Source organism: Camelus bactrianus, chromosome 16 (assembly GCF_048773025.1).
Source record: "Camelus bactrianus isolate YW-2024 breed Bactrian camel chromosome 16, ASM4877302v1, whole genome shotgun sequence".
NCBI lineage: Eukaryota > Metazoa > Chordata > Mammalia > Artiodactyla > Camelidae > Camelus > Camelus bactrianus.
This window is the reverse complement of record NC_133554.1, coordinates 35,390,952-35,406,065: the sequence shown is the minus strand read 5'-3', so window position 1 is coordinate 35,406,065 and position 15,114 is coordinate 35,390,952. Positions and strand designations below refer to the sequence as shown.

General features: G+C 46.9%; 1 protein-coding gene and 1 long non-coding RNA gene across 6 annotated transcripts in view; one reads left to right on the top strand and one right to left on the bottom strand.

The window, feature by feature from the left end:
• The window catches only part of LOC123612954 (uncharacterized), a 131,925-nt gene that overhangs the window by 70,945 nt on the left and 45,866 nt on the right, over positions 1-15,114 (bottom strand). The gene's annotated exons all lie outside the window — the stretch shown is intronic.
• Positions 11,422-13,391, top strand: CCL2 (C-C motif chemokine ligand 2). The gene is made up of 3 exons (XM_010970431.3): positions 11,422-11,581; positions 12,393-12,510; positions 12,891-13,391. The coding sequence occupies exons 1-3, from the start codon at positions 11,506-11,508 to the stop codon at positions 12,994-12,996; spliced, it is 300 nt and encodes a 99-aa protein (XP_010968733.1). The 5' UTR covers positions 11,422-11,505; the 3' UTR covers positions 12,997-13,391.

Below are 15,114 nucleotides of genomic sequence, written 5' to 3'. Positions count from 1 at the left end.
ACCTTTGCCATCAGGACAAAGGATGGACTGGATGGCAGTTTCTCTTGGCAGAAAATCACATTAAACTGTTTTAATAGAACTTAGCCTGAGGCAGGGTTATTTGGGACAAAGAAGAGGAGGTAAATGCAAGAGATGCTTCAGAAGTGGAACAAATGGATCTTAGCGACCAACTGGATGTGAAAGAATGTGGAGAGGAAAAAATCTAAGGATCAATCTCCGCTTCCTAGGTTGGCCAGCTGGGTGAGTGGGCCATGGGAATTCTCGGTGGGGAAAGCAGATCTGGGAATAGCATGGTGATTCCAGGGACCTGGAATGGTGAATCCAGGGATCAGGATTGATCTGTGTTCCTAGCACTCCGGCCCCGGCAGGGTGGTTGCACACAGCAATGGCATTAAGGGATGGTTTGGGGAACTTTAAAACCCCTCCTCAAAAATCCTCCATAGACTCACTGCCTGAAGCCACCCCAAATGAATAAACTAAGGGAAAATGGTGCCTCTTGGGCAAATACAGCCTCCACACCAGTCCTTTACCCCCATCTTCCAACCACACTGATTCCCCAAGGCCCCTGCAGGTAGAAATTCTGCATCTGCCACTGTGCTTATTACATCTTGGCTAAAAGAAGACAAGAAAGGAGGAAGAGAGGGCAGGAAAGGAGAGATGCAGAGAGGGGAAGATGAACTTGCTGAAGTTGAGTGGCATCCAGGTAAATGCCCAGTGGGCAGCTGGAAACACAAGTCTAGAGCTTATCTAAAGAGTAGTGAGCTGGATTACGAAACATAAATGTGGGAGGCCATGGGAAAAAGAGTCTAGACCCAGGGTAACAGATTCAACTGTAATAGGAGCCAGGCAGATAGGGTAAGTGAGTGAAGGAAACAAGCAATAGATAACAGAGAAATTGTGGGGGAGAGGGAAGGGAAAATTTGGTGAACCTGTGAACACACGCTTCATCCAAAGGGACAGCTGCCACTCTGCTCCCACAGATCACTGCCATGTGAGGATGTGAGCTCAGTGCTGCCAATTTTGATTCTATCAATATGGATCAGATGCCCAAATTTCTAATTGCAAGATCTCCCCATTTTAAATGTTAGCAATTAATTTTTTTTAAATCACTGTACAAGACTAACAGAACAAATCTCCAGGCTAGAAGCAGGTAATGGGCCACCAGCCTACAAAATTTTGTGAAGAGTGGGAATTCAAGTACGACTCTTTAGAGAAGAAAAATTTTTAGGGATGGATAGAAAAGAGGAACCTATGAATGCAAGGTAAAAAAAAAAAAAAAAAAAAAAAAAAAGACAAAGCCAAGGGTAATGGGAGAAAAGAACAGAGTCCCAGACACAATAGGAGGGCAGGATTTCCTGAAAGAGGGAGTGGTAGACAGTGCGAACTTGGCAGTGGTTTTGTATTGGATCAGAGTTATGAAGAATTTCTTTTATTAAGTAATGAGGAGGCCACTGATGGGACCATAAGAATTCAGTTGAGCAACAGATATAGAAAGGAAATGGAAACTGTTAAGGAATTAACTGTTGAATTAATTGAGAGTGTAGAGGCTACACGTAGAGATCAATCATTCAAGAGTTTTTGCCATGAAAAGAAAGAAAAGAGGAGTGGCTGGAGGAAGACAGGGTTAAGGGAAATGCTTTTTTTTTTTTTTTTTTTTTTAACAAAGAAGAAGACTTGAGCATGTTGGTTGGGAGAAAGGAAAAGAAGATTGGAAGGAAGGAGACAGAAAAGGCACAGAGTTAATGGAGAATGTCAGTTTCTGGAAAAGGCTGCAGGAGATCAAGGACATGGTGACCCTCAATAAGAGAGACCAGCCCTTCTTCTAAGGCAGGAGAGAAGAGGCTGTAATAACATGGAGATGGAATTAAGTTTTGACTGGGGCCTGGAGGCAAGCATTGAGGAAATGCTTGTTTCCTGGTCTCTGCTTTCACTGGGGTGTATGCTGTCTTCTGAGAGCACGGAAGCCTGAGGCTGGAGAGGAGATGGCAGGGAGTGGTGGAGGTTTGGAGCACCACCGTGGAGCAGGAGCAGGGCAGAGAGGAATAACTAGGGATCCGTGAAACCACTGCTGGCACAGCCATCGAGGAGAACGAGACGTCCAGCAAGCCTGACAGCCTGGGAGTGGCCGGGGGTTAGGGGCCTGAGCAGCGGACCTGGGTTTGGACACTGGCAAGTGGGGAGACAGAACGGTAGAAATGAGAGAATCAGCGTGATGGTGAGAGTGTGACCCACATCAGGCTGGACTGGAGAAGAAAGGAAGCCAGGTAGGAGCGGAGGGACCTGGAGGAGCTGACACAGATAGAGAGTTGCTCAAGGGGAAGGAAGTGGCAGGCTGTGGTCAAAGAAATGGATTACTAAGTCGAACACCATGAAATGGAGAAGTTCAGGGAGATGACAAAGTCCAGAGAATACCATGGGGCGGGGGCTGAAATGATGTGGTGATGAAGCCATTCGAAGAGGGACCCAGGGCACATTAGAGAACATCCCTATTAGTTGATTCACATCCCCTAACCTTTTCCTTCCCTTCCACCTCCTCACCAAGCCTTTCACTTACACAGAGGACAGAGGTGATCTTGAAATGCGAGCTTTAGGATGAAGAGAAAGGAAAATGACCAGGAGAAGGAAAGGACGATTGGAGCAAAAAGAGGACTGGCCTTGGAATGGGAACATATGGACATCAACCCCAGTATTTCCACCTCCCAGACCCCTTGTCCTTCAGCAAGTTAACTTCCAAGCCTCAATTTCCCCATCTATGAAATGGGGATGAGGATCTCAGCCTCACCCACAGTTCAGTGCTCCTATTAGGCTCACGTGGTTTAATGAATCGTAAAGCACACATCATGAACTGCACACAAGTTCTAGAAGGCATTCAGTAAATACTTAAAATTAATGTTTGTCACAGTCATGAAATCAGAATTGTGTAACGGGCTATTGGTACATCCTAACTGCACTGGGAGTGGAGTGGGGAAAAGAAAGTAGGCACGCGATGGGCTGGAGCAGTGAAGTGTCCACGATAAAGCAATTATGTGCTTGTAACTGACATGATCTTTTTTGTTATCTCAAGGCATGAGTGGTTTATATCTCTTTTACTATATTCGGTTAATCTCTGGAGCCCCAAGTTGTCCAGATTAGGAGGAAACGTAATAGTTTATGCTTAAGGGCCCCCTCCCAACCTCCTCGTATTGTCCAAGAGCCTTGGGGACATATTTGGTCCAGCTGATAAGTCCTACTGCTAAATTTCAAGCAAAGTGAGAGTTGGGTGATCTGACTCACCGATCAGTGGCCAGGGCTCTTGGCTGCCACTGATTTCATCACTGTCCCTGAGGGTGACTGGATAGCTGACCCCCCACCACCCAAAGCTGTTCCCTGCTCCTTGCTCTAACCATGCCACCTCTAGTCTTGGCCACGGCGCCATCCTTGGGCTCCCAAGGTTGCAGTTATAATCAGTTTAAACTCGCAGGTTTGGCCACTGCCCTCAAAGCATGACCAGTGCATCCACATGGAGGGTTCCAGAAGGTTTTCCCACCTCAGCCCTTACTCCCTGACTTCTCAGCCCAGACTTGGAACTCAGGCCACCAATCCACTTGGAATCTCTTCAGACTTTTGGAAAGTGTCTAATAATTTTGGACTCAAAAGAAAGGGTCTCAACTCCTCTCCTCTTAGGAGGTCCCTGGGTCCTTTTGCAAATGTCTGTTTGGTCCATTTCTTTCCCTGTGTCCAGCTTTGCATAGCAAGGGGTTGTTCGGAGGGGCAGCCTTTCTCTTTGGCCACCAAAGCTTCTTTCCTCTCTTCCTTCAGGAAAATGAATGCCTCTTTACAATGAGTGGCTGCTTCTACTGCCTCAGTCAAATTTCTCTAAACAAAGAAGTGTTTCTCCTACAGAAAAAAAAAAATAGCTGGCAGTCTCGCTGGAAAATTAAGATCCATGATCAGGCACTTTCCACAACACACACACACACACAGACACAGCTTGTCTGTACGATTTATGAATGCACTAAAATCCTGGGAAACTTTCTTTTCCCCATTTTAATTTAAGCAGGGCTAGAATTCCCAACTCTGGGATCTCTCTGGCACCTTCCAGCTCTGGTTTCCCTGAATTCATTCACTCCTCACATATTTGTGGCTCCCCTGATGCTAGGTGCTAACACGAGGGATGCAGGACAAGCATCCCTGCCCGTGATGGTCCAGCTCCTCCTGCCTGCCTTCCATTCCCACCCATTATAAACAGCCCCGAGGAGAACCACGGAAAGTTCTCTCAGCACCCTGGCTATATTTTTGAGCAATAAACAAGTTGCAGAGTTGAGTTATTTAATAATGCTTTATGTTTAAGTCCTTGCCTCTAAGTCAGAAGAGTTGTGTGTGCTTTGCAAAACCATTTCCCCCATCTTTTCCCTCTCCCCTGGGCAAATACCTTCTGCCTCCTCATTCAGGCTCTCTCTCTCTCTGACACCAATTTATAGTAAACACCGAAAGAGATTTTGAATGTAGCCAGTGCTTTGTAACCTGGGGCTCCATCAGTGAGCCAGCTGAAACTATTAACAAAGAAGCTTTTCTGGGCAGTTGAAGTTTCCCTTTTTCAGAAGGCAACATTTTGCAACCCACAAGAAGAAACAGACCAACCACAAAATGGGATCCATGGGGCCCCTGAAAATCACCCTCTGGTAGTGCCCCATGCACTGTCCCCCCGAGCCCTGCCACTATCTCTTCCCCCAAATAGAAGAAGTGGGGAACTCAGAAAACCAAAACTCTTGCTTCTCTACTCATTTCCCTGTCTGATATTAAATCATCCCAGAGTTCAGATATCCAGGGGAAATGATTCAAGATTCTTGGGTCCATTGGTTCAAACAATATTTACTGAGAACCCATTAGATAAAACACACTGTACCAGGTGCTGGGATCTGGCCTGGACAAGGGCCTTGAGGCGGGATGGAGCACAGAGAGTTCTAGAAACGGAGGGTGAGTCTGGGGTCGACATGAGGTTTAGAGGCAGACAAGGGCCCATCGGAATGTGAATTTTCAGCCAGAGCTGGTTGCTGTGTGAGGAGCTGGTACCCTAACTTGATTTGGGGGCTGCTCCTCTCTGACCCTTAGTTTTTGTCAGCCCCTGAAGGCTCTCTCTCTGTCCACATGCAGAAGAGAAAACTGATGAAAAAGAGCCTAGAAAATCCAGATGGACTGCCCAGTAGAGTTTAGATGCCTGTTCACTTTCATAGCAAGAACTGAGAGTGGAGGCTTGGGCTGTGCATCGGGGGCCACCTGGGAATGGTCAGGTACCCCAACTCTGCTTGAGCCTGTAGCCTGCTCGGGCCCTTAGAGTGACACAGCTCTTTCCATACTGCTTACAAAGCACCTTTGGCTTATTATTTCCTATGAGTCTTATGACAATGTTAGAAATAGCCGTCTTACTAATCATACTTCACAGAAGAGACCCAGAGAGGTCAAGTGAGTTGTGCAAGGCCACACAGCTAGAGAGAAACAGAGCCAGGCCTCTGACCTTAGTGTTCTGACATCACCTGGGGCTCTGCTCATAAGTCAAGGTTCCCTCTTCATCCCCACACTTCCCTTCCTCTTTCTCTCTCTCCCTTTTTTCCTTCTCTCTTTCCTGCCTGTGCCTTTTTCCTGTTAGTGCCACCCAGCCTGGCTGGCACAGCCCCTACTCCACGTACCCGACGCTTCAGCCTAGGGATGCCCAAACACAGGCCGGAAGTCACCTGAGGGTGGAGTGGAGGTGAGGAGGAGAGCTTAAGAAAAAATACAGCTTTACGTAGGAAAATTACACATTGTGATTCAGCAGGTCAACGGTGAAGGCCAGAATGCTCTGTTTTTTATAGGTTCGACAGTATTTAAGGATTTGGAGGTCACGGATGCCTTTACTAGCCTGACGGCAGCTACTGGACCCTCTGCCCAGAAAAACATACAATCACAAAAACATGGAAGATAATTCCAGATGGTTCTTGAAGCCTAGCTGAGAACCACAGACAAGAACCCTGGTCTAGACCAAATGAACTGCTCACGTCTCCCACCCCAACCACAGTTTCCCCTTCTGAGCGCTTTTAAGGTTCTCTTAATGGGACCTGGGACCAGTCTCAACAGCCTCACCTGGGAACTGATTAGAAACACAGGATCTTGGACCCACTCAAGACCTACAGAATCAGAATCTGCACTTTAACAAGATCCCAAAGGGGTGCACACACACTTAGAATCTGTGGTCTCTATAAGTTTGCCCCCAAATGCACCCCTCCTCCATCCAATAATCAATCACCCATGGTTCAAAACCTGTCAACCCTCAAGCCCATCTTAAAAATGCCACCAGGAAGCCTTCCTGAGCCCCTTAGCTGGGGCTCTCCCAGCTCCGTGTCCCTCTGGTTACTGCAGTGATTCTGTGGGTCACTTGTATTTCCCTCAGGGGACCCCAGCAATGGGTGTTAAAACAAAGATTCAATCAAAGGCTGTCAAAGCAATGTTTCTCTCTCCCTACTCCGCCTAGTCTTCATGATCTGCTTCCCTGCGATGGCCCCCAGGCCAGCATCCCCGCAGAAGTGCCGCAGATGTGCTTGCCAGTCCCTTTGACACTGCTCAGGCCACCCTGGGCCACGCAATCCCAAGTAAGGAACTGTGCTACCCTTGGTGACAGTCTGTCGAGGTAGCAGTAGCAGGTCTTACACTGCTGTTAACCATAACGGTTTTCATAGACTTGACCCCCTTGCTCACAGGAGCTGCCTCACTGTAGGGCTCAGGTGCTGGTCCCTAGTCTAAGTGACAAGCCCCCACTCCCCCCCCCCACCCTAGGCCTCTGCAGGTGAATCTTCCCTTTCTTTCCCCATAGGCTATCCCCACCTTCCCCCTCCCCAATATCCTTGGCTCTTTCAGGCGAATAGACCTGGGGCAGATCCACCCAGAATACAGGAAATGCCCAGGTGCCAGAAACCTAAGGTGAGCACAGCTCAGGTTTATTTATAAGCTCAGCCCTACTCCCCATGGATATTTAGTCATCTCTTCTGGAATGCAGGCTGTGTGTCTGGTTCACTTTTCCCTCCCTCCCCCCTCGCCCGACCCCCAGTCCCCTACCTGGTACTCCACACAGAGTAGACGCTAGCTATATGGGTGTTACATCAAGGCGATAGCGCAGTATCTGAGGACAGGGGGTACACTGAGGGCCCAGAGATGAACAAACCCCTACAAACTCTTGCTGTTAGTCTTCCCCATCACCTTGGGCCCGTCACAGCCTCCTTCCTGGTCTGAGTTTCCCTATCTGTGAAACAGGAAAATGATCTTGAAGGTCCTGTTTTCATCTGACATTCTGTACAAGAAGAAGGAATGGATTTTTCATCATTGAAAGGAAAGGGCTCTCAGAAGTGGGGTCCCAGGAAAATAGGATCTGGGCTCCCTAGAGCTGAGACTAATGTGGAGGAGAATGGACAGGAACAGCTGGAGGAGAGGCCTGGAGAGGTGTCTAGGAGGGACCTCGTGCGTGCAAACAAAGCTTACTGTGTGTCTCACTCCAAGGCTGAGCCGGGGGAGCACCAGCAACGAAGGCAAGGGGGTCCCAAGCTCGACGCAGAGGGGAAGCAAGTGAACCGGGGAAGGGGCCGAGGCAGGGAACCAGGGGCTGGCTGCTGATATTTCTAGAAAGCTCACTCACTCTTGGTTCCTCTTTCCTTTACCCCTGACACTGAGTGGGAGTCTGGGGTAAGGATCAAAGCCCACGTGGAGGATCTTGATTGCAGTGGGGACAGCTCACTGAAAGGAAGGAAGAAAGGATTACTCACCAAGAGGAATTTTTCCATTCCTTATCTATACGTGGATGAGGAGGGGTCCCCAGTGGGACTAGGGATTCTGGGGAACAGAGAACCTTGACTCTGCCACCTCCCGACATCCTCCCCAGGACTTTCCCTTGCAGGCCCTCAAGCAGAGGCCCAACCCAGATCTTGCGCTGGGATGTTCCCAGCACAGCCCCACGTGAGACGTCCCTGGCTCCAGGCCCAGCATCTGGAATGCAGGCTCCAGCCAAAGGCATTCTACTCCAAGGAATCTGGGAACTTCCAGAGCTGCCTCAGAGTGGGAATTTCCATTTATTTCTCTCACTCTATGACTGGCCCTTCAGCTGGGGAGAGCAGCCCTTCTTGACAGAGCAGAAGTGGGAGGGAGATGGATAACATCTTCCGGAAGACTTTCTCTTCTGATTCATACTTTCACCTGTGATCTGTTCATTGTTTGACACTTGCAGTGACCAAGTCACTTTCCAAAAATGGTGACCCCTTCCTGAAGTAGAGATAAAGCTTCAAACACTCAGAAGTCTGTCTAAAAACTCAGAAAAACCAGAAAACTTCTCTGTGGGACTACTGTGACCAAGGGTCAGCTGACCTCACTCTGTAACTATTTCCTTACATAAAAAGAGAATGTGCGACAGGATCTCTACAGGTCCTCTGGTTCTAGGAGACTAGGAGTGGTAACAATGTGGCTGAACCAGGAGAGAGTAAAGATCTCAATGCCTTTAACCTGGTTAACCTAGACAACCCCGAGGAATGACTGGATTCCAGGAAGAAATGGGATGTAACAGAATGCAATCCTCCTGGAAGATCTCTCTTTTTTTTTTTTTAACATTTTTTATTGATTTATAATCATTTTACAATGTTGTATCAAATTCCAGTGTAGAGCACAATTTTTCAGTTATACATGAACATATACATATTCATTGTCACTTTTTTTCTCTGTGAGCTACCATAAGATCTTGTGTATATTTCCCTGTGCTATATAATCTTGTTTATCTATTGTACAATTTTAAATCCCATCTATCCCTTCCCACCCTCCGCCCCCTTGGCAACCACAAGTTTGTATTCTATGTCTATGAGTCTGTTTCTGTTTTGTATTTATGCTTTGTTTGTTTGTTTTTTATTTTTTATTTTTTTTTTTTTTAGATTCCACATATGAGCGATCTCATATGGTATTTTTCTTTCTCTTTCTGGCTTACTTCACTTAGAATGACATTCTCCAGGAGCATCCATGTTGCTGCAAATGGCATTATGTTGTTGGTTTTTATGGCTGAGTAGTATTCCATTGTATAAATATACCACCTATTCTTTATCCAGTCACCTGTTGATGGACATTTAGGCTGTCTCCATGTCTTGGCTATTGTCAATAGTTCTGCTATGAACATTGGGGTGCAGGTGTCATCCTGAAGTAGGGTTCCTTCTGGATATATGCCCAAGAGCAGGCTTCCTGGGTCATATGGTAAGTCTATTCCTAGTCTTTTGAGGAATCTCCATACTGTTTCTCCTGGAAGATCTCTTAAGCCTAACAGATCCTCCAAGGACAATTTACTAGGTTAGAGAGGAGTTTCCATCCATTAATCTGAGGGAAAACATCTTAGAAGTTAAGGTGAGATGATGTGGGAAGACATACATGAAGTTACACAATCTCCATTCCTGAAAATACTTGACTCATTCAGTAAGAACTGATTGAGCCATTGGCAGAGCACTGAGCCAAACAGAGAGATTTCAGCCCAAGTCGGGGGGGCAGTGAGGGTGGGGATTGGAAAGATTCAGGTGGAATACAATTCAGGCTCCAAGAAAGATGCAAGCAAAGCAGTGCCCAAGTCAATTTGTTCTCTTCTGTCTTTTTAGAATTACACCCGAGTCCAGAATGGTATTTCCATTGATTCTCTGCTCTCAGATTCTCTAAGAAAGCAATATCCATCCTGAGACATTAAGCCTGGTACCTGGAAGTAGGGATTCTGGAGTCTGAGTGTCTTGGGTGGGAATCTCAGCCTCACCTGCGATTACCTGTGAGATCCTAGGCAAGTAACTTGATTTCAGTTTCAGTGTAAGGTGAGTGGGGTTGTGGGGAGGACTGATGAGATGATACTGAAAATCAGCCCAGCACAGTGCCTGGATCCGGGGAAGCACTCAACAGTGCCACCTGTCTCTCTTCTTTGCCATTACAATCACTATGGACCAGATGCAGTTGTCTGTTCAATATAACCCTCTTCTTATTATAAGTGTAGTGACTGGCAGATGTTTCTTCCCCAAAGCTCCATGTACTATATAGACATTGTCTCAAAGTTGCTTTAAGAAAGAAGGGTCACCAGAGCCTTCCATGTCCCCTGGGCAAAGGCAAAGCAAGTGCAGAAGCATGAGGCAGTGGAATGGGGGAGGCGAGACCTGAATTCTAGGCTCAGCATAGCCACCAACATGCCTCAAGGAGCCCTATGGTATTTGTTAAAGAAAAGAGTTCACGGAAATGAATGTGAAGGTCTTTTAGGTCTCGCGACGCATTCTGGGGTTTCAGAGGAAATCCAAGGCAGTGCTACGTTGTGCAGGCAGGCATTCTAATTCCAGAATACTGTTCCTCTGCTCACTCATGCTCCCTGGGAGTTCAGAAAGAAGCTGGGATCACTGTCACCACAGCAGGGGACTGGCATCTTGCCAATCACTGCCAGCTGGGCTAGCCACAGGTTCCAAATCCCAAAACGACTTAGCCACAAGGAAGATTTCTCGACGCCCCATTTGGTGCTTGCTAGTTTGGCAAATTCTGAGGACACCCAGACTTATGACCAGGTATATATGGAAGACGTGTGAACATTTCATCCCGAAGTATGTCATAGTGGTGACCACACAGAGGCAGGGTTCTGCTTGGCAGAACTCAGGCAGGTTACTTAGCTCCTCTATGCCTTGCTAATCTGATCTATAGAATGGGAATAAATAATAGCTGCTAGATGGAGCTGGAGAATGGAAAGATTTGGCCTTTGTAAAGAGCTTAGAATATTCCTGGGACAGAGCAGCACTATATGAGTATTACACAAAAGAAATTTCTTTTGCAGCATTGCAGGATCTAGATTGCTTCTTCCAAGTCTTAAACCCAATGATTCTAGAATTCACTTTTATAGTTAAAAAAAACCAAACGCTATAGTCCTACTAAGCTTCAATTGTTTGACCATCCTACATTTTAAAGAGCAAGTGGATTTACTACACTGGTGGGGAGCCTGCCAAGACTTCAGGGTCCCTTCCAGGCTTGAAGATCCCTTGGACTGTTGCCTGAAGGTGGGCCAGGAGGGAGCCCAGAGATGTTTTCATCGCCCTTGTGACCTCTGTTTCCCTTGCTTCCTTTGTTTTCCGCAGAGTTTTCATTTCAGAGAAAGTGGAATCCTTAAGAATAAACCGTTTGGTTTATGTCTGTGGTCCCTCAGGATATAACTGTACCCCTCCCATCCCTACCCCTTCATTCCTTTTTATCTCAGCAGCAAATGGAAACAGTGCCCAGTCCTGACCCACTGCTTCCCTCTCCTACTTCCTGGAAACCTCCAGCTGCTACATTTGCTCAGCACATTCAAGATTTCATTTCGTCATTCATTCAAGATGATGCTGCCCTGGGCCAACCTCTCTACCATTGCTCCACCCTCTTGGCTTTCAATAAAAGGCAGGCAGAGCCACTAGAAGAGCAGAGGGACTGAAACCAATCCAGAAACCAACAGCTCTCACGCTGAAGCTCGAATCCTCAGCCTCTAACATGAAGATCTCTGCAGGGCTCCTGTGTCTGCTGCTCACAGCAGCCACCTTCAGCACCCAAGTGCTGGCTCAGCCAGGTAAGCCTCCCCTCCTTCCCTCTGAAGCACATCACCCCATCTCTGGGTCAGATGGGCCATCAGAGCAGAAGGGTTACCCCCACTCTCGCTTTAACCACTGCTTTGACAAGACCGGGAAAGATTGGGAAAATCAGAGAGGGCCAGGAGTGAGCCTGTCACACAGCTGCTCCCGGGCAGAGCCTGGGTGAGAATTCCAGCCGTGGACACCACATCCGGCTCCTTCCAGGACTCCAACTCTGGACACGTGCCCCCCGTGCAGTTACTGTACCAGCTCCTTTCAGCACGGTTTGCTGAGGACTGGGGTATCAAAAAGAAGGAGCCACTGGTGGTGGGTGTGCAGAGTACTTCCAAATACTGTGGAGGACAGAGGAGGAGACCCAGAATCTGGACTCCAGACTCCAGAGATTCAGTTTTGCAGGGGCAGTGGGTATCAGGGAAACTCACAACCAAGCACAGATTTCTTGGAGCGTAAAGGGGACTCATAGTTGGGGTCCCCGAGCTGATCTTCCCCGACCCTGATAATTTGGATAATTAGATTCTCCTAATAGCACTCCCAGAAGTTATCTGGTTTAACATCTCTCCCTTTCCTCTCTTCATTGTTAATGCCAAATGCCCATTTTAGAGCTTAGGAAACTGAGTCCGTATGATAATCTGGCTCTGAAGCAGAGGCAAAAGTACTAGGATTTAATGGGTTCTGCCTCCACTCCTGACTCCAATTTGCCCTCTCCTTACTACTTTTCTCTGCTTTAATTGAGATCAGAAAGAACCTAGTCCATCCTAAAGTGCTTTTTCTTTGTGGTTCTGTTTCCAGATGCAATTAATTCCCCCGTCACCTGCTGCTATACACTCACCGGTAAGAAGATCCCCATGCAGAAGCTGATGAGCTATACAAGAGTCACCAGCAGCAAGTGTCCCAAAGAAGCTGTGATGTGAGTTGAGCACACCAGCCCTCCATGGTCCAGTTCTTCCTCGGGGAGCAAGGGGCAAGCCTCACAAATGTAGAGTCAGAGAGTTACACCATCTAATCTAGTATCCAAAGGTGCCCGATGGGAAAACTGCAGCCCGATGGGAAAAAGTGAACCCAACACCACTCTCCATCTGAGTGCTTACTCAGACCATCCCAGTTTCTTCAGCTGAAAGTCAGCATGACTTCAACTGGGAAATCTATAGGGTCAGCTTGCCCTGGGTTCCCTCCTTCCACCTGCCTCCTCCTCAAGTTCCCATGGCAGCTTCCTGAGGCAAATAGGCTGCATTGCTAGGCTGAAATCTCATTGGAACTCCATCTAACTGTACCCTCTCTTCTCCACAGCTTCAAGACCACACGGGCCAAGGAGATCTGTGCTGACCCCGAGCAGAAGTGGGTCCAGGATTACATGAATTACCTGGACAAGAAAAACCAAATTTCAAAGCCTTGAACGCTCAATCCATGACCCAAGAATCTGAAGACAATGTATTCCCTTCTAGCTTTCCCTAAATGCCCTCTGATATTATTTTATTATAATTTTAAAGAGTATGACCTTTGTTTATTGATATGAAACAGGAGGCCTTAAGTAATGTTAATCTTATTTAAGTTATTGATGTTTTAAGTTTATCTTCCATGAATACTAATTGTTTTTTTTTTATGGAGACTTGGGCAAATTGCTTTCTTCTGTGAATCCCAATTCCACCCCTGAAATGGGGGGAGGGTCCTTGCAAGGATGATTAATGGAAAACCTTTCAGTTCTCAATTCTAAATCATTGCTAAAAATGCTATTGTGAAAATGTATATTATGTAACTATTGAAAAAAATATATTTTTCTACAAAACCTGACTTTTGGTGTTTTCTTGAAGGAAACTTAAAAGCTGAGTATAATCTTGGTGATGGGGGAGAGCATGGTTTCAGAGGGTGGGGCTCATGTTTTGGAAGAATAAGGATGTGAACTGGCTCTGGTCTTTTCCAGCAGGTGAGCTCATCTGTATGCCTACAGAAGAATTTCTAAGGCAGGACCGTTTCATCATTACCACTCCAGTCCCTGACACCATCTGCCCAGATCCCAACTTCCCTTGTCACCTGTTTAGCAACAAACCACCCACTCCCATCTTTTGCTCACAGCCCTTGACACCTGCCCTCGATCTCTCCCATAATCTATTGCAATTTCCCCCTAACTGTGTTACTTTCCCCACTTTCTCCTCCTCCAATTCATCCTCCAATTTGGAGTAATACAGACAATGTAGACTTTGGGAAGACAGGCAGATAATTAATAATCATCGATGAGATTTATAAAGGAGATATGACTTGAACTTATCTTTAGTGAATGTATAAGACTTTTCTAGAAAAGTTACAGAATCATTAAGAAAAGGACAAGAGTGGGAGCAAATAGCTAGAGGTGAAAATGATGTGTCCATCAAAAAGGGAAAAAAACAATCAGATGGGAACTGGGGTCCATGTCTGTGTTGAGTGACGGGGACAACTGGAAAGGAAGGTTGAGTAGAGGGCTTTAAATGTTAAGGAGGCAAGTTCATACTCAACTTCACAGGTTAAAAGGAGATGCTGGAAATGTTTGGGCCAATGAGGAAGGACATGCCATGTTTAGAGGTTCAGAGATGAGTTTTAGTAAATGTAACTTACTGGCTTCACGCAGACCTGGACAAGTAGGGACAAGGGAGAATCTACTGCTGTGGTCCAGGCAAGAGAGGATGCATGCTTGAACATGGAGCCTAAGAGATAACACTGGATAAAAACGAGCTAGGCAGAGTGAAATGTTGAGTGCGGCAGGTGGAGGAAAAGGACTGTAACTTAAGATACAGAGGAAGCCACTTCTGCATTTTAAGGGGACAGCTTTCCTGAAACCAGAATACACTTCTCTCCATCACTGTCTCCCAATTCCAATCTCAGAAGCCTGGATCATCCATTTAAATGGATGGATCTCTTTTTCCTGAAAGTCCACCTAGAGTGCCTATTCTCTTGCATGGCACGTGACCCACCTAGGCACAGACAGCTTCTCCACTAAGGAAAGGAGGTATCTTTCCCTACTGAATGAAGTCTACATGGTGAATCTGCAATCACCAGGCCACTCTGGTGGGGAGATGAGGAGAACTCTGGCTGGTAGAAGAACACTTGGGTTCTAACCCCAGAATTAGCACTGACTCACTTTGTCACTGAGGGCAGGTTGAGTCTTCTGAGCTGCCATCAGTGAAATGGGGATGAGGATGTGTTACAAATAGGAACTGAGTAGAACCTAGGTTCTGGGATCTGGGATTGTGTCCTTTGGGAAATTTCCCTTTCTACCACCTGGAGCTGGAGAGGGAGAGAGCAGATCCTGCTTCCAGATTCCAGAGCCAGTCCAGGCTCCCTGATTCCAGCTGAGGGATTCCATCAAAGCTCCAAGTAACACTTCCAAAGTGACCTGACACATCAGTCAGCAGACAATTCATTGACAGCTCTTTATGGACCTCACCGACCCTGGTGCCAGGTCCCACAGCCATCCCTGCCCCTCCTTCCCTCCTCCAGTTCGTAGCCTTGATCGCTTCCATTGCAGTGGATGCCAGGAGGT

Bases quoted from the DNA above. Each gene is read 5' to 3' on its own strand.
- CCL2 (XM_010970431.3), top strand. From the start codon at position 11,506: ATGAAGATCTCTGCAGGGCTCCTGTGTCTGCTGCTCACAGCAGCCACC. The intron at 11,582-12,392 runs GTAAGCCTCCCC...TTCTGTTTCCAG, and splicing joins CCAAGTGCTGGCTCAGCCAG to ATGCAATTAATTCCCCCGTC. The intron at 12,511-12,890 runs GTGAGTTGAGCA...TCTTCTCCACAG, and splicing joins TGTCCCAAAGAAGCTGTGAT to CTTCAAGACCACACGGGCCA.